This window comes from Aquarana catesbeiana, linkage group LG06 (genome assembly GCF_042186555.1).
Source record: "Aquarana catesbeiana isolate 2022-GZ linkage group LG06, ASM4218655v1, whole genome shotgun sequence".
Lineage (NCBI taxonomy): Eukaryota > Metazoa > Chordata > Amphibia > Anura > Ranidae > Aquarana > Aquarana catesbeiana.
The window spans coordinates 100,106,537-100,129,300 of record NC_133329.1 but is presented as its reverse complement, the minus strand read 5'-3'; the positions used below and the strand labels follow the sequence as shown (position 1 = coordinate 100,129,300).

The window sequence follows — 22,764 nt, the reverse complement described above, 5'->3', positions numbered from 1 at the left end:
GCAGTCTGGGGGAGCCTTCCCAGCCAGCAGAACACAATACTGCTAGTGGCTATAGCTGCCTTTGGTAATTGTATGTAAAAAAAATACCAACAGGCTGGTTGTACCCAAGTTGATCAATAGATTGACTTGGGCACACTTAGCCTGCCCATAGATGGATCGAATCTCATCCTGTCCCTGCTGAACCGGCCAAATTTCAATTTCGATCTTTACAGCTGATAAACTGTTCACTGGAGGTACCTGTTTTTGCACAGAGCAGCCCCAATCCTCTTCTATTTTGGTTCCCCACTGGCAGTCCTGGATCCCCCCCCCCCCCCCTGCATAGTACTCCCAATAGCAAGCCTCTTGCTATAGGGGCACTCAAGCAGGCTTGCCTCAGCTCTCTCCTCATTGGCTCACAGTCTGAGCCAGTGGCTCCACTGCTGTGTGAGCCAGTGAAAGAGAGAGACCCCGGGAGAGCCACTGCCCTCCTGCACGTTGCTGGATCGAAGTGGAGCTTGGGTAAGTATAATGGGGGGGAGCTGCACCCAGAAGGTGCAAGGTAAAAAACTTGACTTTTAGAACCACTTTAAAGTGGTTGTAAACCCTTACAGACCACTTTCACCTACAGGTAAGCCTAGATTAAGGCTTACCTGTAGGTGCTTGAAATATCTCCTAAACCTACACGGTTTAGCAGATATTTACTATTTTCCTGAACGATGCTTTCTTCTGCGCATGCACCGATGTATTCGGCGCATGCGTACTCTTGAAAGGGCACGCTATGCTGTTTCAAGCTGGGGTCATGCCGTGACTGGTGGCTCCCGCGCATGCGCGGGATTGACGTCATGCGACTCTGGCCAGTCACAGAGCCGGAGTTTGCGGCCCCGGAAGGAAGAGGGGTGTAGAATGGACACTCACTGCCTGTGAGGAAATCGGGGACATCACAGTCTCCTGTGTCAGGTAAGTGACACATAATTGGCTACTATGTGATGCATAGTAGCCCATTATGCTTTACCTTTGCAGGGAAACAAAGCGAGTAAAACCCATCAGGTTTTACTTTAACTCATTCAGGGGTAGATGTAAACTTCAATAGTGTGTAATTAGCAGCAGCTGAGGTGCTGGGTACATATAGTTAATATTTACAGGTTGTCCCTGAGTAACTGTGGTGAGCAGCAGCGACCATATATGCTGAACGCATACAAACAGTGAATGCATACAGCGTATGGACAACTTTTTATATAGGATCTTACTGCTAGATTCTGGAGTAAAAAAAAATGCACCCGTGAGCAAGAGCCCTAAGGCTTTGCGAATCAGTTTAGACGATCCTGGCTCATTTTCAGTATCTGCCACTTCATTATCCACTGCCAGGCTAATGGCGGGGACTGTCGGATTTTTGACAAATCCTTCATCCTGTACCATTTCTTCCTCCAGGCTAGATTGCTGCAAAGTGTTGTACCATACTGCTACAGGGCTGGTAGAATGAATCAGCGCAGTCATCTTCAATAAACCATGACAGATGTTTCTAATGTCAATCCACCAGAGCTGTTAAAATGCAGCATAATACAAAGTATTAAAGGTGCCTACAGGAATAACAGGCCAAGTTTGTTTTACCGCATGTGATGTGATTCAAGCCCTGTTAACCTCCCTGGCGGTATGATTATTTCGGATTTTAGGTGCTGAAAGCGGTACCATTATTTTGCATGGAAATTTGGCGTTTTATATTGTAGGTCTGTAAATCTTAACAATAACACACTTAAATCTGTCCAAACCAGAGTCTAGTAGATATCCCGGGTATGATAAAGTTTGAAACACAAAAACATAAATTATAATATAATAAATAAAAATAAATAATTTAAAAAAAAAAAAAATAGTAATAAAATAAATTTCCCCACAATTCACTATCGCTTAATTCTGCAAGTGTTCTAATTTACTATCGCTGTTTTCTAGCTGGTCTAAAGCCACTTTTGACGTAAAGGGACACTTTTTGGTTGCTATGGACAATCTCCAGTTTCCAGGCAGAAAGAACAGTATATATCATATAAAACTGCATGCAGGGCATGGGCCAAAGCACTGGGGACAAAAGGGATGTGAAATCATTTCATACAGTACTGTAATCTGTAAGATTACAGTACTGTATGTGTTATGATTTTTACGAATTTGCCGCCAGGCTCCGCCCCCGTGCGTTGCGCCGCTCGCAGGGAACGGAGCCTGGCACGGAGAGGCTTCGGAGGAGGACAGAGCCCTCGGACACTGCGGGGGACATCGCAGGATCCCGGGGACAAGGTAAGTAACGCCGCCCCAGGATCCTGCAATGCGATCCCGAGTGTGGCTCGGGGTTACCGCTAATGGTACTGAATTTTAACCCCGAGCCACACTCGGGAAAACCGCCATGGAGGTTAAGAACAGCTAAGCTCTGTAGGGGTTAATCTGTTTTTGTACAGCCAATGAAGGCACCAAGGAAATTGTATTTTTTTTTTTAAATTTAAAGCTAAAATCTTAATTACAGGTTTATAAAGTTGTTTTTTTACCCAACACATCCAGTATGAACTACCCATTTGAATTTACGTTGTTTGACTGGCAAGTTAGGCGGCTCTAGGCCTGTCCCACTTCTCATGACCTCACACTTAACCGGCCAGGAGTCTCCTGGTCTGTCCCGACGCAGGTTTACTATCACGAGGTGCCAGCCCCAAATCTTGATCATAATAATGCCCATTCACTACAATTACAGCTGCATGATGGGAATTGCAGTTTCTCACTGTAGCGCTACAGTGCGCAGATGTGATGCATCAACTGCCAGGATACCATCTCTAGCCGGTGGAAGCTGCGTTTTGTGAATGAACGCATTGAGGTTACACTACATTACAAGGTATTTATCTGGGAAACAATGACATTGTATTGTTACAAATTAGCAGGTTTTCATTATACATTCTGACACCACTTAGAGGAAGTAAACCCTGATGTTTTAGTTATTTTAGTAAAAAAAAAAGTTACTTACCTGCTCTGTGTAATGGTTTTGCATAGGGCAGGTCTGATTCTCTTCTTCTGGCGTCCCCGGCCAGTGCTCCAGGCTCCTTCCTGTCCGTGAATGCCCCCATAGAAAGCTGCTTTCTATGGGGGCACTCTCACAGGTTTGCTCCTGAGCTGCCCTGTCTGTGTCCATTGACCCAGATTGGGCGACTTGGCCCCGTTCCCTCGTCGCAGCACTTAATTGACAGCAGCAGGAGCCAATGGTTCTCACTGCTATCAATTTGACCATTGCAGAGGGAGATGAGCTCGGGTAAGTAGGGGGAAACCTGCAACACAGGTTTTTTACTTAAATGCATAGAATGCATTAAGCAAAAAAAAAAATTTTGTGACTGTAAAGGAAACCTTTTTATTTAAAAAAATAAATAACAAGCATGTCATACTTGCATGCTCTGTGCAGCGGTTTTGCACAGAGCAGCCCCGATCCTCTTCTCGGGCCCCTCGCCGGTGCTCTGGGCCCCTCCCCCTTGCCGGGTGCCCCCATAGCCAGCCGCCTGCTGTGGAGGCACTTGTGCATGCTCCCTCCCGAGCTGGCTCTCTGCATCACTTGAATTATTTTGTCTGAATTTGTATATAAAAGTACACATTTTTACTCAAGAGTTAGGCCGGTCATAGACGGTTTGAATCTTGGCCGATTCAGAGGAACCCAGCCTGAGATTTGAGTCATGTATGGGTAGGCTGAATGTACCAAGTTTATCGATCGACTTGGGTACAACCAGCCTGCTGATTTTTACATGCAATTATCGCTAATGGCTGGTAACTCCTGCCGGGAGAATACAATGACTCGGCGGAAGGGATTCTCCTGTCAATGTCTGTGATGTGGGTATCGAGTATTGCAGGAAAGAAATTTGCTCCATGTATGGGCTGCTTTAGAACTGTAGTCATTCATTATTTTAATCCTCTTTATTGTGCGGCCATTCGTCTCCTCCTGAGTGCGTAATTGACTACTAGTTCTCTAGTGTGTCTGCAGAGGATCCAGATTCATTGTCTGCTCCTCCCAATACACAGCTATTACAGATAAAACCAACATTGTAGCAATTTGTATTACAGGGAGCTCAGCTGTGTACTTTTTGTATAATGTTTCAAATTTCTATGGGAAAACATTCGTAGGATCCTGTTCTGTTAGGTACATGTGAAAGTTTTCAAAGAAAAAAATTGGGACCCTGTATGTTAACATGCTAATATAAAAAAAGTTCCAATATTGCCCTTGATGAGTTTTTGGGTGTGTTTTGGGGTATTTAGGTAGTGCTATCCTAAGAATAGTCCACCTTTCTGACCATGTTTCATTATGCACCCAAATTTAGGTTGTAACATGAAACAGTCACTTGAATCGTGGGGTGCTTATCCTTGCACACATCTGTTTAGTTTTGAATTCGACATTTCTGTGCATGGTTCTGCCCACAGAGCCGTGTCACCCATTTACAGATCTGCCAACGCAGCAGAGGCACTTGTAGATTTCAATGAAGTACAAGTGCTGTGAGATCACCACACTCAATGGTCCATTGCTTCTTAAGCAAAGGTTAGCAATGCTCTTCAGGCTTCAATGCAAAGATTAAATAAATGTTGGTGCATACATTAAGTTTTTGCAAATGGAAGACCATGCCTTTAGAATGACTTGAAAAGGTAATCTCGGGTCCAAAAACAAAGTATACATTATTTTTCAGGGTGCCTTTTATGATGGTGCTGGTAGTGAAATGTTTTTGAAAAGGTTAGATTAGGTATGAGGAGCTGGGAAATGCAGTGGAACAATGTGTTTTGATTTTGCCTTTATGATCGTCACTGTGAAAGATATTTTAAAGACTCAAACTTCTGGAAGTAGATTTTTTGGGGGGAAATGATTTAATACTAGCATGACTGAGTGACACCAGAATACTCAGTGACTTTGCTATTCTGACAATGTGATGGTAGACCTGCCTCACAATAGGGCTTAATGCAGGGGAATCATATTCTTCCTGTTGGACGTTTTACAGACAACACAGCATTGTTCCAAAAAAAAAAAAAAAAAAAAAAAAAAAAAGCACCCAAAATATCATTGGCAGCTGTTTAAGGTAGACGTTCAGCCTAGAATTACTCTATGAACATTAAACCGCCATATAATCCATATACCTTGATAAATGCATAGCACCATGTTTGCACTCTGGTTGTCCAGCATTGAAAACTGATAGGCATTTATTAGCAACACCATCCAACTCGTCCCCCCCTGCCCCCATTGCTATCATATTTTTTTTTTTTAAACTTTATTTAAACCTTTTTAACCATAAGAAATTCCAGAATAATATTGGACAGTTTTCCATTTCAGATAGTAGTTTAGAACAATATGGTAAGACCATTTTCTTAGTGCGTTCAGTTAACATCATCCTTAAAGTCATACTAACAAAAACAATGAAAACAAAACAAACCTGTAATACTTACCTACTCTGTGTAATGGTTTTGCACAGAGTAGCCCCGATCTTCCTCTTCTGGGGGTGCCCCGCCGGCTCCTCCCCCCTGATGATTGCCTCCCATAGTAAGCGGCTTGTGTGTGCTCGCTCCAGAGCCCTGTTCTGTGTGTTTATTGTTTTTATCTGGCTGTGATTGACAGCAGCAGAAGCAAATTGCACGAGAATGCATGAAGGTAACACAAAACCTTCAGCCTTTAGAACTACTTTAAAGAGAAGTTCCCCACCTCGCCCTGTGCCGATTCTGGAATCGGCTCTCAGGTGCAGGCACTGCCATCTTGGCTAAGGGAAACTGGCAGTGAAGCCTTGCAACTTCACAGCCAGTTTCCTACTCACATGCGCAAAGCATGCTGTGCTCTGTAAATAGGCCACATGCGGGGGGAGGGGGGGGTGCGTGGTGAATCGACCTCCTCCATATAGATAACGTCACAACCTCCAGTGACCTGCCAAGCTAAATGGTGGTAGACAGAAAAGGGTTAAATAAAATGCTGAGTAAAGAGAGGGGCACAGAGAGGAAAGCAGATTAAGGAGGGAAAATAGAGAGTTTCGGAAGTTCTCTGGCAGTAGTGACAAGGTAAAGTGCTCCTGATGCTTTATAGCTCCACTAACAAATTTGGCGATTGCATCTGTAACCCCCCCAATCTAGGTCATGTGGTTGCAAGGCCCCACTGGGAAATGCTTCTTCTGTGCCTTGGAGCACAATCATAGACATAGTTAACATGAGAGGTGATGACTGATGCTATGGGTTGAATGGTGTTGCTTGTAAATGGCAGGACAGCCAGAGTTCAGACATAAGTCAAACATGGTGCTATGTTTTTATCAAGGTACATGTGTTTTATGACTGTTTGATTTTCATTGAGCTTCCACTTTAAGTTCCCCTATCACAGCAAGATGAGTAAACTCCAAGTTGGCAACTACATAAGGTGTACTCTTGTAGCCTCCGAGACATCACTAGAACATGGTGGAAGACTCCCCAATAACCAGCATCCACCATGGACACATCTGTGTTGGGTGGTCTGACCCATTAGACATGCCTTTTTACTGCAGGATCTTTTAAGTAGTAGCCTGTGACTTTTTCTTAAAACCTTTTGCCTAGCGGAAGAAAAACTGCACTTGATAGCTGGTTATAATTGCCATCTTTGTTTGCATTAAGTCGCCGAATAGGAAAGCATGAGTTCTGGATTATGGCTTTCTACTTAAGTTCCCCATCTACTTTTTCCTCAGCTGCAGTCCACTTAGACCTGCGTCACTGCTGTTTTTCAGTATGGGTTTATTTTTACTCAGTGATTTAGGGCTGCTGGAATCTGTTTTGTTACATGAATAGCTGGTGACTGAAGTTTCAGATCTGTTGCTAGGAGCTGTTTGGCTGTTTTTTTTTTTTTTTTTTGTGTGTGCATAAGGTTTTAGACTTCAAGATTGTTCTAGGGAAGTGAAGTCCTAACTCTGCTCCCCCACCCTCCCTCCTTCCTTCCCCCATCCTCCTCTCTTCCCTGGATTTAGAGAACACAAATAGGAAGTTAACCCCACCATCCCTTCATTCGTAGCCATGGCTTGGATTTCTGGCTCCCTGTGTGCTGCTGGCTGCTAAATCCACAGTCTGTATTAGAATTTCCTTGGAAAATAAATGACAGTTCTGTAATTTAGGCCTGTGTTCTTGTTGCATGGTGTCATGTCTGTGTTACCACATTACTCAATATCTTGTATAAAATTTTATTTTTAACTCTGCTTTAGACGAGATATATATATATATATATATATATATATATATATATATATATATATATATTTTTTTTTTTTTTTTTTTACGTTTTTTTTTTTTCCCCATGGCAACCTTGATCTTAAACGTGGTTTTCCAATCTTGCTTTGCGTGTGTGTGTTTAAAACGCTAATTGCTATGTATTTGTGTGCATCATATGAGATTGTTACAAGCCTGGTGCATAGATTGCACTTTAAAAGTTGGCACCACCTGAATCTGGTATTTTTTGTTTTTTGTGCTTGCTGGTAAGTTGGATTACGTGCTGTTTTTTTTGTTTCTGGTGGAGTGCATTGGCAGGCTTTCCCTAACAGTTTTTCCAGCTCTACTTGTAGGCCATTAAAGTGAAATGCAGATGTAGCATTCTCTCTGTGATGGATTCTCTTAATAAAAAATTGAGGAATCCAGCGCATCGGACACATTGCAAAAGAGGCAGTGACAAACACTAGGCAAATCTTGCTGTTCGATGGGTAAGAAGCCAGTGACTGACTCAGCCCACTAGTGCCCAGACAGTTTTACTTTTACAAGATTTAAAACTATAAACCACCAAAGGAGTGCCAGACTAAAATATAAGAGTCCAAATTGCTTTAATGGTTCACACCTAATACAGGGAATGTCCTTTGGGGATTGTAAAGGTGGGTCATACATGGAACGAAATTTGTCTGCTTCAGCAGGGACCAGACAAATTTCAATCCATGTATGGGCAGGCTGGTTGTATAGAAGTTGTTCTACAGATTGTCATCTTTACAACCAGCCTTTTGGGCTATTCCTGAACGATCAGTGCCTCCAACTATAGCTGGGAACACTGGTCAGTGTGTTGTGACGACAGGGAAGGCTCCCTGTCATCAGAACACAATAGCACAGTGGGAGTAATTCCCACATCTACTTTGAATATGTGGAAATACAAAAAAAGGATTTATACAACATTGGTTCATGTTACTAAGATATCCTACTAAAAAGGCAATTGATTACTGTTAAACAGGATGAAGAGATTGTGCAGTGGCAATAGTTGATTGGTGTATGCTTAAAACAGTATTTGTTTTACCCTTGGCTTTGGACATGACAAGATAAAGGGTCATTCCAACCAAAAGCTTCGGTTTCGGGTATAAATCAGACAGACAAATCATCCATTGGCCTTTTGTATCTTGCTCTCTGTCAAATATATTTCGGCGTCTGACTCCTTGAGTCTGCTTACCTTATGCAACCATGGGAAGGTGATCTTTGTTTCAGTAACCCCTGTGGAGATACTTCTGCAGATCTGCCAAGAGATACAGATGCAAGTGGGTAATTCAGATTGGCATCCACTCCACAAAATAGTTTTGGGTGAACTGTATATTGCATGTGTCACAAAGTTTATGTGGATTTTTTTTTTGTTTTAATTGCAAACTTTATCTGATATGACTTTTTATCTTTTCTTGCTTTTTCCAGATCTCAATCATGGCAGTCTAGGCTCTCACTATGAAAGTTCACACTGGGGATCAGTCTCTTCCAATGGTGAATCAGGCACAAACTGGGAAAAAGTCATTGTAGACGGCACAGACAAAGAGGCTTGGCCATCAATCACAGGAAACGGCTCAGAATTGGCATCAAAATGTATGGATATTGACTCTACACCAAACTCTGGGCTGGAAAAGGGCCAAGTTGTGCCATTTAGAGGCAACGTAGGGGAAATGGATACCATAAGGAATGGCATTGGGCACGGTTCCCAAAGCAAACTTTTGGTCAACAGCAATAATGCAGGCAGTGGAAGTATTAATGGCCCATGGGGTGTCACTCATGGATCCATGATAAGCACATGTCAGGAAGGCCCCGATAGCAATTCAGACAGTAGGCACAACCGGATAAATGCTTGGGGCAACGTCGTTACGTCAAATGGAGTACCAAATCCAAGCACTTTGAACATGAACGGCAACCACGGTGCCTGGCCTGTTTTGGACAGCAATGGACATACCCTTAAAGGGTCTAATAATTCTGGCACAAATGTTCCAAGTAGTACGATAGGTCAGGTGTCTAACAATCGGAGTATTAACCCTAAAATGGGCAATTCTGCCCCGGGCTCCTGGGGAAGCATTCAGGAGAATGGAGATTCTGAACTCAGTGGTACAAGGAAGGCTTCTTATAGTGGACAACCTCAAAACCTTAACACTGAAATGACTGGACCAAATAACACTACTAACTTTATGACCTCTAGTTTACCAAACTCTGCTGGTTTAATGCAGACAAATGAACTGCCTAACTCTACAGGGCATGGGGCTTGGAGTGCGAGTAACATGAATCAGTCTCCACTTCACACCCCCTCAGTTACAAATGGCACTTCCATTCCTCACCTAAGCAATGGTGAGGAAACAAATGGCGGATCATACGGTACTACGTGGGGTACCTCCGGCTCAAATTACTCCGGAGATAAAAGTTCGGTCCCTAAAGGGCAAGCTAATGGCGACACTGTGAATGCGACTATAATGCAGCCGGGTATGAACGGGCCCAATGGCCCAAACTTTAAAATCAACGGGAATAAAGGAGGATTATGGGAGTCGGGGACTGTAAACTCCCAAAATATGCATTGGGGAAGCGGAAATGGAGGGACAGGTGGAAATCACAGAGGATGGGGAAACCCAGCACAAAACACTGGCACTAATATTTCAAATGTAGATTGGAACAAACCTAATAATCAGCATTCCAATGACGGTGAGAATGCAGAAAATGGCAGAAAGGCATCAAACACCTGGAAATCTGCTGAGAAAGAGAACACGGGACAAAATTCAACAGGGTTAAGGGTCAACGAGACAAGTAATGTATGGGCCAAAAGTACAGGTACGGGGGAAAGCGAAGGTAGCATAGACAGCACTGGAAGCCAGAGTGAGCAAGACAATGGGCAGCGGCCTGTAGACAGGAGGAAGATGGACCAACACGCGTTACTCCAAAGTATTGTAAATAAAGGTGATCTTGATCCTCGGGTCTTGTGCAACTCTGGCTGGGGACAGACTCCAATTAAACAGAACACTGCCTGGGAAAGCGAAGCTGCTGCGCAACGGAGCGACAGAAAGACTGACAATGGAACAGATGCTTGGGGGGCCTCTGTGTCAAAGACTTCTAACTCAGGGGGATGGGTGGAGAAACCCAACCCTAATAGCAATGATACCTCATCAGTATCTGGGTGGGGAGATCCAAAGCCTGCTACAGGGTGGGGTGATGCCAAAGGCTCCGTAAGCCAAGGGGAATGGGGGGATCAATTTGCTGCTACTACTGGAACAGTCAAGAGCAATCAATCATGGGGTAATGGTAAAGAGGACAGGTCTACTTGGAACGATGCACAAAAGGTCAAACAAGGGTGGGAGGGGCACCGTAGTGATGGTTGGGGGGACAATTCCAAAAGTAATCATTGGGGTGGAGCCAAGTCAGGTCCTGACAATGATGGTGACAAATCTGGGACTGGATGGGGGGATAAAAGATCCAACTCCTGGGGTAGCGGTAATGCAAACAACTCATCAGGCTGGAATGAGCCGTCTAAAGCCAATGCTAAGCAAGGATGGGCAGAGCCAGCCAAGCCCACCCAGGGAGGAGGAGACTCTTCCAAATGCAGTCCAGCTGAAATGGAGAGTGAACACCTTCAATCAAATAATTCATCAGATTGGGGCAAAAAGCCAGAGACTGGGTCTTGGGTAGCACAGCCTGCTACCAATAAACCATCTGGATGGTTAGGTGGACCAATGTCAACTCCAACAAGGGAAGAAGAGCCAACAGGTTGGGAGGAGCCCTCTCCAGAGTCTATCCGACGCAAAATGGAAATAGATGATGGAACTGCAGCCTGGGGTGATCCCAACCAATACAAATACAAGAATGTGAACATGTGGGATAAAAACACCTCTAATGCCACCACAAGTGGGGCAGAACACCAAACCCAAGTGCATCATCTGCCCCCAACACCAAGTGCCGTGCCAAACAAAGAGAGCAGCAGTAACGGCTCAGGTAAGTGCTTGGAATCTTTTGTAATGAAACCTTTCGCGCATATTGGTCTTATGTCATGCCTAAAAATGTCTAAATTAAATCCCTGTCTAGACCAGCTATTTGTTCCCACTATGGTTTTTTTTTTTTTTTTTTTTTTTTTTTTTTAGCTATAATCTGAAGTGCAGCAATGATGTGTAGCCTGTTCATTTGTTAAAAACTGTTATGAGTTATGCGAACCATACCCTTTTCAGTAGTAATTGCCACTTTAGCACGTTGAGGGTCTCGATGACATCTCCTGGCATCCCCAAAACCAAGTCTTCAATTCCTGTGAAGTGTATTGGATCCGTAGCTGTACACAGAGCCATGACTTGTCTCCAAATCGAGATCTGTCCCTTTCCCTCATGTCCCCCCTCATCCTTCAACTAATAATTATGCCACACACGGACTCCCTAGCCCTGTGTAAGCTACCACTCCAAGGGACTTTTACACAGCTTTCTTCGCTCCCAGTGGTAGGGGATGGAAAGGATGATTAGTATATGATGCATTGAAGTGAACTTTTTTTTTTTTTTGGTATGCCTTGTGTGGACAAAGCACATATTCACTGTTGAGTAAAAATTTATACAAATAAGATTTGAGTTTGGAATGGATATTTTACTTATGCAATAGTCTATCCAAAATTCCTTTTCAGTTTTGTTTAAAATAAATAAAAAACAGCTTTTGGGTGAGTATTGTGCTTGTTCATACAGTCAGTAGTTTATTTTCTTTGTTGTAGGATGGGGTGAGTCTTGGCCAGAGACTCCAGCGCCAGCAGTAGATAATGGTACATCTGCATGGGGTAAACCTATGGAAACTGGTGGTGGCTGGAGGGACCAAAATTCAGAGGCTGCATCTGGTTGGAGCCAAGCTCCTATTGGCCAGCAGGCTCCAGGCAAACCCGGTATGTATTGTAGTTAAGATATATTTTCAGAAAGGCCTCTTTCACACATGCCTTTAGTGGCAGTGAGAGACTGACAACACACACAGCCAATCACGACCAGTCACATGTAATCTGACATGCAGAGATTACTTGTGGATGATCAGTTCTGGACACTTATGCCCTGTACACACGACCGGTTTTGCCGTCGGAATAAACTCTGAAGGTTTCTCCGAAGGAACTCTGGTCTTGCCTACACACGGTCAAACCAAAGTCCGACCATCCGGAACGCGATGACGTACAACGCGTACGACGGGACTAGAAAAAGGAAGTTCAATAGCCAGTAGCTTCCGTCTCGTACTTGCTTCAGAGCATGCATAGTTTTTGGTCCGTCGGAACAGCATACAGACGAGCGGTTTTCCCGTTAGGAATTGGTTCCGTTGGAAATATTTAGAACATGTTCCATTTCTAGGTCCGTCAGAATTTTCGGGAAAAAAAAGTCAGATGAGGCATACACACGATCGGAATTGACGATGAAAAGCTTCCGTCTGACTTTTTCCAACGTGTGTACGCGGCTTTACTGTTTGCCTCCAGTGCCAATCATCCACAGGTAATTACATGCAAATGGTTGCATGAGATGTAAGCTTCTCAATGCTTTGTGGGGCTTCCCACCCCACAAACCCTGCTGGAAATCGAAATCAACCCCTAAATGCACGTGTGAATGGGGCCGACCGGTGAGAGGTTATTCTCACCTTTGCTTAAAAACAAAACCTATATATCACAAATTCAATTCCATGTTTACTTTTACAGGTCCCAAAACTATGCAAGATGGTGGCTGGTGTGGAGAGGAAATGACCGGACCTGGAGGCCGCACCTCTGGTTGGGATGATGATGATGTTGAGATAGGAATGTGGAACAGCAATTCATCACAGGACAACAGTCAGTCTCTGAACTGGCCGCCATACATGAAGAAAATGCCTTCAAAGGTTAGCTCCACTTCATACTCTTCTAAAATTCTCAGGTGGACAATTGTCAATTCAACGTTCAAAATTAAAATTTAGCTCTTGGATTTTTTGGTACTTTGTTTTTTGCAAGTAAAATTTCTGCATATGTATTTGCTTGCATTCCCCTATGCATCATATTTTGCATTGCTCCCTCTCTACCCTTGCCCTGCAGATAAACATTCATATGCTGAACTTTCCTGTATTAATGTATGCAGAAAATGTAGGGGTACCATCATCTATATTTTTAATTCAACATATTTAGTCTTATTTCATAGACCACTATTCTAATGTATTTTTACTGTAAATCTGGAATTGAACTGCTGAAATGGCTAAGTACAATGATAACACGGGCAGTATATTAGCTATATCCATTCCTGGTATGAGGTACATGAATAAAGTTGAACTCCATTTAAAAAAAAAAAAAGAAAAAAAGAAAAAGGGGGGACAGATGACACATTTTACCTGCAAAAGGATCTGTATATGCCCATCCAGTTCTGAGGTTAACACAATTCTTCCACAGAGAACAACCTTATCTGGTAGGGCAGGAGACCTAATTTTTCTCTACTGCAGTGTAAGGAACACTTGCAGGTCTTGACACTCCTCCAGCCTGTGGCTGGACAATTAAGGGAGAAACAGCAGACAAGATCATTCCTTTATCTAGTACAGTATTTAGTGCTCCCTGAGTCCCTTCCACTCATACAGTATTAAAACCCCTTATGGTACATTTTAGGATGTACCACTCTCTTCTCCTTTCTTTCCCTTTTATCTCTCTATCCTAATTTCTTGTTTTTTTTCCCCACCCCTCTCTAGCCATCTTTCTTGTTCTTTCTCTTATTCTTGCTCTCCTTTTTCTTTCTCTCCTTTTTTCTTTGTTCCTTCCCCTCTTTTCCTCTCCCTTCCATGTATTCTCTATTTTATTACTTCTCTTACTCCTTGGTGGGGGGGTGAGGGGAATGGGATGAGTGATAATGCTGGGGGGAGGTCTGATCATCCAACTTAGGTGCTCTTGATCAAGGTCATCTGCCGATCTGAGAACTGTAGTGGGGACTTTTAATGGCAACTATAATCACAGGCAGTGTTACTCACTGTGTCTCTGATTTTGTGGTGTCTCGTAGCAGTGACACCTATGCCGAAATCAGGAGATAGGGTCTCCTACATCCCCTCCCACTTCACATTCCTCACCAGTCAGCTGTCCTCTAGTCTCTGACGCCCAGCCATGCCGTGAACTGAATGGGTAGCTGCAAAGAGGCTGAGTGGGCTCCAGGGACAGCCCAGCTGGGCGGCCACAGGCTCCAGGGACAGCCCTACTGGGTGGTCGCAAAAAGTCTGGGAGAGTAGTACGGACTTCAGGAACAGCCCAGTATTCAGTGACCCCTAGTAAATCATCATTCGACCCCTGTGGGGTTCCCGACGCCCAGGTTGAGAACCACTGATCTAGTAGATATATTATCTAGTGCTTCTGCTTCCTCTCCCAATTTAAAGCGGTTGTAAATGCATTAAGATCCAAAAGCCTTCTGTGTGCAGCAGCCCCCCTAATACTTAGCTAAGCCCCATCTTTGTCCAGCGATGTCCACGTTTTGGCTGTCCGAGACTCTCCCTCCTGATTGGCTGAGACAGCAGCATGGCGCCATTTGGCTCCCGCTGCTGTCAAAGTCAGTCGATCAGAAGAGAGAGGGGGCAGGGCCAGGCCCCAGCTTCGTGTCTGAATGGACACTCAGAGCTGTGACTCTGCTCGACAGGAGGGGAGGGGCCAGGAGCACCAAAGAGAAACCTGAGAAGTGGAGGATCTGGGCTGCTCTGTGCCAATCCACTGCAACAGAGCAGGTCAGTATAAGGCCCCTTTCACACCAAGGTGGTGCGGGCGCCAGCCGATTTACCGTCGTTTTAGTGGCGCTATTCGGCCGCTAGCGGGTGGTTTTAACCCCCGCTAGTGGCCGAAAAAGGGTTAAACCCGCCCGAAAAGCGCCGCTGCAGCAGCGCTATGCTAGCGGTATAGCCGCACTGCCCCATTGATTTCAATGGGCAGGAGCGGTGTATACACCGCTCCAAAGATTCTGCTAGCAGGACATTTGTCAGCTTCCTGCCAGCGCACAGCTCCAGTGTGAAAGCCCTCGGGGCTTTCACATTGGAGAGACTGCAGCAGCTGTTCCAGGGCGCTTTGCAGGCACTATTTTTAGCACTGTAGTGCCTGAAAAGCGCCCCAGTGTGAAAGGGGTCTAACATGTTATTTTTATAGAAAAAAAACAAGACTTTACAATCACTTTAAGATTGGATAGTGCAAGTAAATGATATCAAGTCATATTCAGATTCCTAATCTGCTTACATTTTAACCGCTTCAGGATTGCCCACCAGTATTTACCTGTGGACGGGCGGCTTATACAGACACAGAGATGTACCTGTTCATTGCTGCCTTCTTCCAGGTTCAGGGAGCGCATGCCTAGCCACCCACCCCCACTGCATACTTGCATGTGTTTTTTATTTAATTTGCTCTTGGCCATCCATTGTTTTTTTTTTTTTTTTGTTTTTGTTTTTTGTGGGACTTCTGCAATGGCACTTTTGCCTATGTTTAGTTGTACTCCTGGGATTGAACTGTTGATATGGCTAAGTTCAGTAAGGACCAGCCAAATTTCGGTTAGTGTACGGTCTTGCTCAACTGAAGTCAACGGTTTGATCGACCTCTGTTGAATAGACATGTTGAAAAAAGTTCAAGCAGCAGCTGGTGATCAGTTAATTCTGACAGTAGCAGGAGCCACTGTCTGAATGCAATATCCTGACTGGGGGATTTCTTCATCGACTTTGTTATGGATGTACGAATACGTATTTTTTTAAGAGCGATTACACAAGTACCGATATTTGTGCTGAAGTATTCGCCAATTCCAATTACCGATACCATGCGGTGCGATTTGAGCCCATACAAACTGAATGGGCTCAAATTGCGCTGTAAAGCATCCCATGTGAGTTGAATAGGAATGTGGTGCGATTTAATTTTTTTTTTTTTTTTTTTCATCCCAATCACATGTAGCTTCCCACACCACTCCTGTGTGAACCCAGGCTGAAATCACTATGACACAGGAGCGGTGTGGGAAACACCATGCGATTCGGATGGGAATTGCATCGCGGTCCTGTTCAAATCACTTGCAATTCACAGCAGTGCGATTTGAGCCCATTTATTTTGTACCAGCTCAGATCGCAACGCAATGGTGTCGATTTTAGGTATCGGAGCATTTGCACGAGTAGAAGTACTCATGCAAATGCTTTATATTGGCACCGATACCAGTGTCTGTGCAGCCCTAGACTTCGTATGTGTGGATGAAGGAATCTGTTTATTTTCTTTTGTTTAACCCGCTGGCTTAAAAAAAAAAAAAGTGTATGGCTAGCTTTAGTTTTACTGTTATCTCTTCCTTTAGTTTGTGTTTATTGAGCAATTTTCTTTTTTCACCCACAGGGAATGATGAAAAATGGAAACAAACAGGATGATAACTGGATGAATCCATTTGTAAAACAGTTCAACAACCTAGGATTTTCAGTATGTTGAGATGGAGAGGTTTTGTTATGCTTGTGTTTTTTTGGGTTTTTTTTGTTTTTTTTTTTTGTGTGAAATTGCTTTCGTCTAACTTTTTTGTTCCACTTCTTTACAGAGAGAGTCACCTGACGACCCCTCACAAAGCAATAAAATGGATCTTTCTGGAGGTACGTATGAAAGGGCAGTTTGCTTTAATGGTACTAGCGTTACTGAAAACTTGGAACTCAGAACAATAGTTTGTATAACAAAAGATGCTGACACAGGTTGTGACTGCTCAGTCTGTGTGTCTGGTCAGTGTACACAGAAACATCTATACAAAAACTGGAAACAGGTAGGATCTATTTATTGTCTAGTAATTGTCACATGTGAGGAGGAATCCATGCGGGCTGCAAGTATTTATACTTTACAACTGCTATTGCATAACTTTCATAGATGTTGACATATGAGGTTAGGAAGTGCTTGCTTGACAGTATGGTTTGTCATGTTGAAAAGCTAATTGCACAGCATGGCTTTTAGTTGTGGTTAAATCATTGTTGAAGTTTAAGTAATTTAAAGCCCAATTGCAGTCTCCACCGAAACTGTGTACTTCTACTTGCTGTTCAATCAAATGCTAAGTGATAGACTAAATACAGAAGTCTGTGGCACAAGCGGCAGACTGCACACATACCCACTGCTCAGCAAGACCTACAGCTCGCCAATCAGTAAAGCTGCTGCTGATTGTAGTGTAGAGAAAGTAGAGGTCTTTTTATTTCTTTAACACTTCCCTTTTATAAGCATTATAGTGTAAAGTATGTGTCTGGACAAATAAAAAAAAAAAACCAATCAGTACATGTATGCGATACATGCATATTTTTCTTTGTTTTCTCTTTTTAAAAATGCTGCAAGTACAGTAAAATACCTGTTTATCTGCCAGAATTCCAGTGAGAGTCTAACATCTTGTTCGAGCTGCCCACTCAGGCAACATATTCATACAACATGGGTTATAGGCATGTATCTTCAGGTAATTGGACACTGGCTTGCTTTTGAGGACACACCCCCTTGGGGCACCTCCCCTATAAGCCTGCCTTCATGAATCCTGCATTATTTGCTAGCATCTGAAAGTGATGATCTCTTCTTTGCTGAGAACTCAGCTTCACTAGTTTTGATGCCAGGCTCTGAGCCACTTGGTGCTATACGGATCCAGGGCCATGGTTCATTGCAATGGAACCCAGTTCCAAAAGGTCCCTTTGGGGGGTATGTCCACCGTGACAGGCGAAGCCTGTACAGTCCAGCATCATAAACTAGTAAGATAGGGGTCACCCTGTGTCCCTGACTGTTATAATCTAAACATAGCCCCATTTTTACAATATTAAATTCACAGAGCAAACTTTTCAAACTTGATGCTAAAATTTAAATCTCTGAGCTCAGTCTCAGGTGGGTGACCAGGCATTACATCACACCACTGGTCACAACACTACCTCTTAGAGCCCAGATACTCAGGTGCTTCCTCCCATCCTTTCACCACGAGTATTTGTTTATAGGATGGTTTTCTTCTGGGTTACTGTGTGCTTCTTCCGGACACGCTTACCCCACATTTTTGGGTGTAGGACACTAGGCAGAAAAAGAATAAAAGAACAGAGCACCACCTATGGGCAGTCCTAACTGGTTATCGGGTGGGGACCTAGTACCTTGTACTCTTGGCTCCATATTTTTTTTTTGTCTTTTTTTTTTTTTCCTGGAATTTTTTTTCTTGAAGACCTTTAATCAACAGCCAAACTGGGCAACAGGCGGGATAATCTAGATCCAGTAGTCATCCCAGCTGGCGAGCAAGCGCATGCAGACCCCTAGCTACATGCAGGAGTTGGCTGCCACAGCCCCATCCGCGACTGGGGGTGGCCAGCAAGTTTTCCCTCACAGTGACACCTATGATGGGGCTCCTTCAATTGTGTCACGGTGTTACTTTGGCCAACAGCCCCTCGGTGGGAGCCAGTGTGTCCTGGGAGTTCTACCCACTATCGGCTGCTATACGTGTAAGTATTCCCCTAAGGCCACCCTCTCCTCTGGTGTGGTTGGCAGGGTGCAGGTACTCCCTGTGGTAGGGGGCCCTGCAGAGTCTCCTCCCTTCCAGGCCTGGTTGTCTGTGTCCAGTCCCTACCCCCATCTTCCGGTCCTTTGCCTTTGGATGCGTGGTCCTTGAGTCATTTGTGTCACGGGTGGAGGTGGCAAGTAAAATAACGTTCTCTGCCTAGTCCTTCCTCCTCAGGTAATTCTGAGATGGAGACTCTCCTGCTGCAGGTCCTACTTTTCCTGCAAACTTAGAGGATGTGGCTCCCGATTCCTCTCATAGCATTGACCGGCTCAGAGGTTGCAATGACAGACTCTTGCAGACACTCAGTACAGCTGTCTGCCCATAGCTCCCTGCGCACAAACGATTACTAGAGTGCAGGAAGAATCAATGAACTACGAGGGCGCTCACCAGTGTCCTCACAGTTCATTGAGAACTACAAGCCATCTGCCGACAGGACTTGTAGTTTATTCACAGAACTCTGTGAATGATGCGGCTGTGCGGACATATACTCAAAATCTTGCTGGTGTCCAATCACTTAGCTACGCACCTAAGTGATTGGACATGGTATATGAAAATGTTTCCTGTGACATGTACTGTACTTCTAGACAGGTAGGTCAAAAGGCCTTTTATTCTGTACTTGCAGTTTTGAGACAAAACATGGTAAGGTTTGCATGTATTGCAGAAATATATTTCATATTGATTTTTAATTCTGTCCTGACATAGATTTTAACCCTGAATTTCAGTTTGGCAGGGGCCTTGACATTTACTGGGGTTATGCAAAAACTGGGGAGGACCAACTTTAAATTAAAGCGAAGATTGCATAGGTCATATTGTATATATCTCAAACAGTCAGTACCCCTTCCATACATATTTATTTGTGGTGTAGAGGTGGTTTCTCTTTTTACACATGAAAGAATAAACTATTATGTTTGTATATGCAGGGATGTTGCCAGACAAGCGAATGGATATGGATAAATCGGGCCTTGGTGTTGCAGATTACAGGGTGGTTGGGAAAGGCCCTGGTCCACGACACTTTTCCAAAGAGTCTTCCATGGATCACAATCCTTACTTCGATAAGGTGAGTATATTCCTTGAAAAGTAGGTTAAGTCCTCCACAACTTACCCTAGAGCGTTTTTTGTATGTGGGACACGTTCTGTACTCTTCATCCTCTCTCCACGACAAGCATTTTGCAACGCCTCACATAAATCATAATCCGACTTATTCAGACAGATTGTTTTTGTACATATTTGGCTTCTTTGTCTCCTAGTACAGTGGTCATCAACCCTGTCCTCATGGCCCATTAACAGGCCAGGTTTTATTTATTACCTTGGCGAGATGCAGACTAGAATACTGCAATCACTGAGCAGCCAATGATATCACCTGTGATGTATTTCAGTCATCTTGCAAACCTGGCCTGTTAGTGGGCCTTGAGGACAGGGTTGATGACCACTGCCCTGGTAGACTCTAACTGTTCAACAGTCATGACTGCTCGCTGTAGTCACCCCTCTGTTTTAGTGTGACATCTTGCTTTTCTTATGGCACTAACCAGCGCTGTTTTTCTGCCTTTCTCCCTACTGTCACCATGCTGCCTTCCTCTGTGCTTTTACTCCGGGATCCTGCTCACACCCTGTTTCCACATACTCCGGGCCCTTCACTCATTTTCTACTTCGCCCCTCTTCAGGATGGCATTGTAGCAGAAGAGACACAAAATCTGCAATTTCTTGCCAATCAGAACATGAAGCTTCCCCCTCTAAATAGTGCACTACCTACTCAATCCCTTGGCTCTTTCACAGGGCTTGCCATGCCAAATGTCAGTTCTGTGAGACAGGTGAGTCTGCCAGGGGTGCTCTGTGCCTATTGTATATGTGTACAGGACATTAGTCATCTTGTATTGAGAAAGCTCCATAGTGTGAAAGCCTCTCTGCATGTCTAATCTGATTGTTTTTGGTCAGCCCTGTAAATACAAAAAAAAGGCCAGTATTGCAGTTCATTGCACAGATGAACACAGTAAAAAAATGGCTGCATTATCTGTTAGTAATTTTAACCTCATCAGGTTGGCATTCCCAATGTAGAGAATATCAATTGAATGTTTCCTTGCAATAAGCAGTTATGACTTTCAATGCATAGCCAAAGGATCTAAATGCAATAGACCTAAGAACCTAATGAATATGCTGTATTTAGCTTATTGCCAACTCATTCTACCGTTTTTTGTTTTTTTCTTCGCAGAATGGCAATCCCAATATGTTTGGTGTTAGCAATGCAGCACAAACTCGGGGCAATCAGCCTCAATCACAAGCACTCAACTCATCTCAGCCTAATCTCCGCGCTCAAGTGCCTCCTAATATTATGCCCCCTCAGGTAGGTTCTCATCTAACTGTCAGGACTGTTAACTAAGACCAGTATTTCCCAAGCTCTCATCGGTTGTGTGTATCTATCATAACCCTAAGTGCCCTGTCAACAGAATGTAAACCTCATTGCTGAAACCCCACCTGTGGCTTAAAAAAATATACAGTCCACAGCTCCATCTTCGTAGAGCATTACACTTTTTATTTGATTGCAAAGCAGCAACCTTCAAGGGAAAACTCCCTGTGTGGGATTAGGTTAGATGGGGTAAATATATTTATTGAAGTGTAGAGTACGTATTAAAGTGGATGTAAACCCAATGTCTTCCTTTCTAAACTACTGCCATAGGGGTTATCTATAAGGATATAAATGCCTCCTGCATGTATCTTTACCTGTCAAATGTCTCCCCTCTGTCTGTTATGAGATGCAGATACTGTGAGTGGGTCTGGAGCTGAACCCCCAAATATATATATATATATTTTTTTAGCAGAGACCCTAGAGAATAAAATGGTGATCGTTGCTATATTTTGTCACACCGAATTTGCACAGCGGCCTTACAAACGCAACTTTTTTTTTTTTAAAGAAAAACACTTTTTTTAAAAAGAAAACAGTACAGTTAGCCCAATTTTTTTGTATAATGTGAAAGACGATGTTTCCCCTGAGTAAATAGATACCCAACATGTCATGCTTTAAAACTGCCCACGCTCATGGAATGACGACAAACTACGGTACGTAAAAATCTCCATAGGCAACGCTTTAAAAATGTTTAAAGGGTTACCTGTTTAGAGTTAGAAGAGTTCTAGTGCTAGTGTAAGTTAGCAATTAGGCTCCATGCACACAGGACGCTCAAAGAAGTCGTTCTGGACGTTGGATTGCTGGCAGGAAAACGCTGCTTTAAAAACGCGCTTTTATCTGCGTTTTGCATTGCCGTTTAGCCGCACTAGCTTTTAGCTGCGTTTCTCTGCCTCTATTCAAAATCAATGGTTCCCTCTGGGAGCCCATTGATTTGAAGTCGGATCATGATGATCCGACTTGTGGTGCGACTTGTGTGCTGAGGTTGATGAAGGGGAATCCCCCCAAAATGAATACCAGACCCTTATCTGGGCACGCAGCCCGATAAGTCAGGTTAGGGGGGGGACGAGCAAGCCCCCCCTCCTGGACCATACCAGACCACATGCCCTCAACATGGGGGTGGTGGGTGCCTTGGGGCAGGGGGGTCCTGCGCCCCCCCACCCCAAAGCACCTTGTCCCCATGTTGATGAGGACAAGGGCCTCTTCCCGACAACCCTGGCTGGTGGTTGTCCGGGTCTGCAGGCGGGGGGCTTATCGGAATCTGGAAGCCCCCTTTTTTAACAAGGGGGCCTCAGATCCCGCCTCCAAACCCTATGTGAATGAGTATGTGGTACATCGTACCCCTACCCATTCACCTTTAAACAAAAAAAAAAAGAGTCAAAAACAAACACTGTACACAGGGTTTTAAAGTATTTTATTACGGCAGCTCCGGCGTCTCTTCCGATTCCTTCTCCCCTCTCCGGCTCTTCTCCCTCCTCCGGCGATGTCTTCTCTCTCTGCCGGTCCTTTTCCCTCTCCAGTTCGTCTCTGCTCTGCACTGTCTTCTCCCGGGTTTTCTCTCTCCGCTGTCTTCTCGCTCTTTTGCTGGGTCTTCGCTGCTTTCTTCTCCCTCTGTTCTACTTCCAATGTTGACTCGACGCAATCTCCTGGTGTAATGCTGGGTCCGCCGTGTGCAATGACTTATATTGCCATGGGACGGGGCAACCGCCATCGTCATCCGGAGGC

The 22,764-nt window shown here is 44.2% G+C and overlaps 1 protein-coding gene across 5 annotated transcripts in view; it reads left to right on the top strand.

Annotated features, from left to right (window-relative positions):
- Window positions 1-22,764, top strand: part of TNRC6A (trinucleotide repeat containing adaptor 6A) — a 168,680-nt gene that overhangs the window by 109,725 nt on the left and 36,191 nt on the right. For 4 of the 5 annotated variants that reach the window (XM_073636519.1, XM_073636521.1, XM_073636520.1 and 1 more), the window contains 8 exons: window positions 8,620-11,157; window positions 11,909-12,073; window positions 12,860-13,035; window positions 16,499-16,579; window positions 16,692-16,743; window positions 19,565-19,701; window positions 20,306-20,452; window positions 20,851-20,982. In XM_073636519.1, the coding sequence (XP_073492620.1) occupies window positions 8,620-11,157; window positions 11,909-12,073; window positions 12,860-13,035; window positions 16,499-16,579; window positions 16,692-16,743; window positions 19,565-19,701; window positions 20,306-20,452; window positions 20,851-20,982 (3,428 nt within the window). The remainder of the gene's footprint in view (window positions 1-8,619; window positions 11,158-11,908; window positions 12,074-12,859; window positions 13,036-16,498; window positions 16,580-16,691; window positions 16,744-19,564; window positions 19,702-20,305; window positions 20,453-20,850; window positions 20,983-22,764) is intronic. The other variant, XM_073636522.1, reaches the window with a different exon arrangement.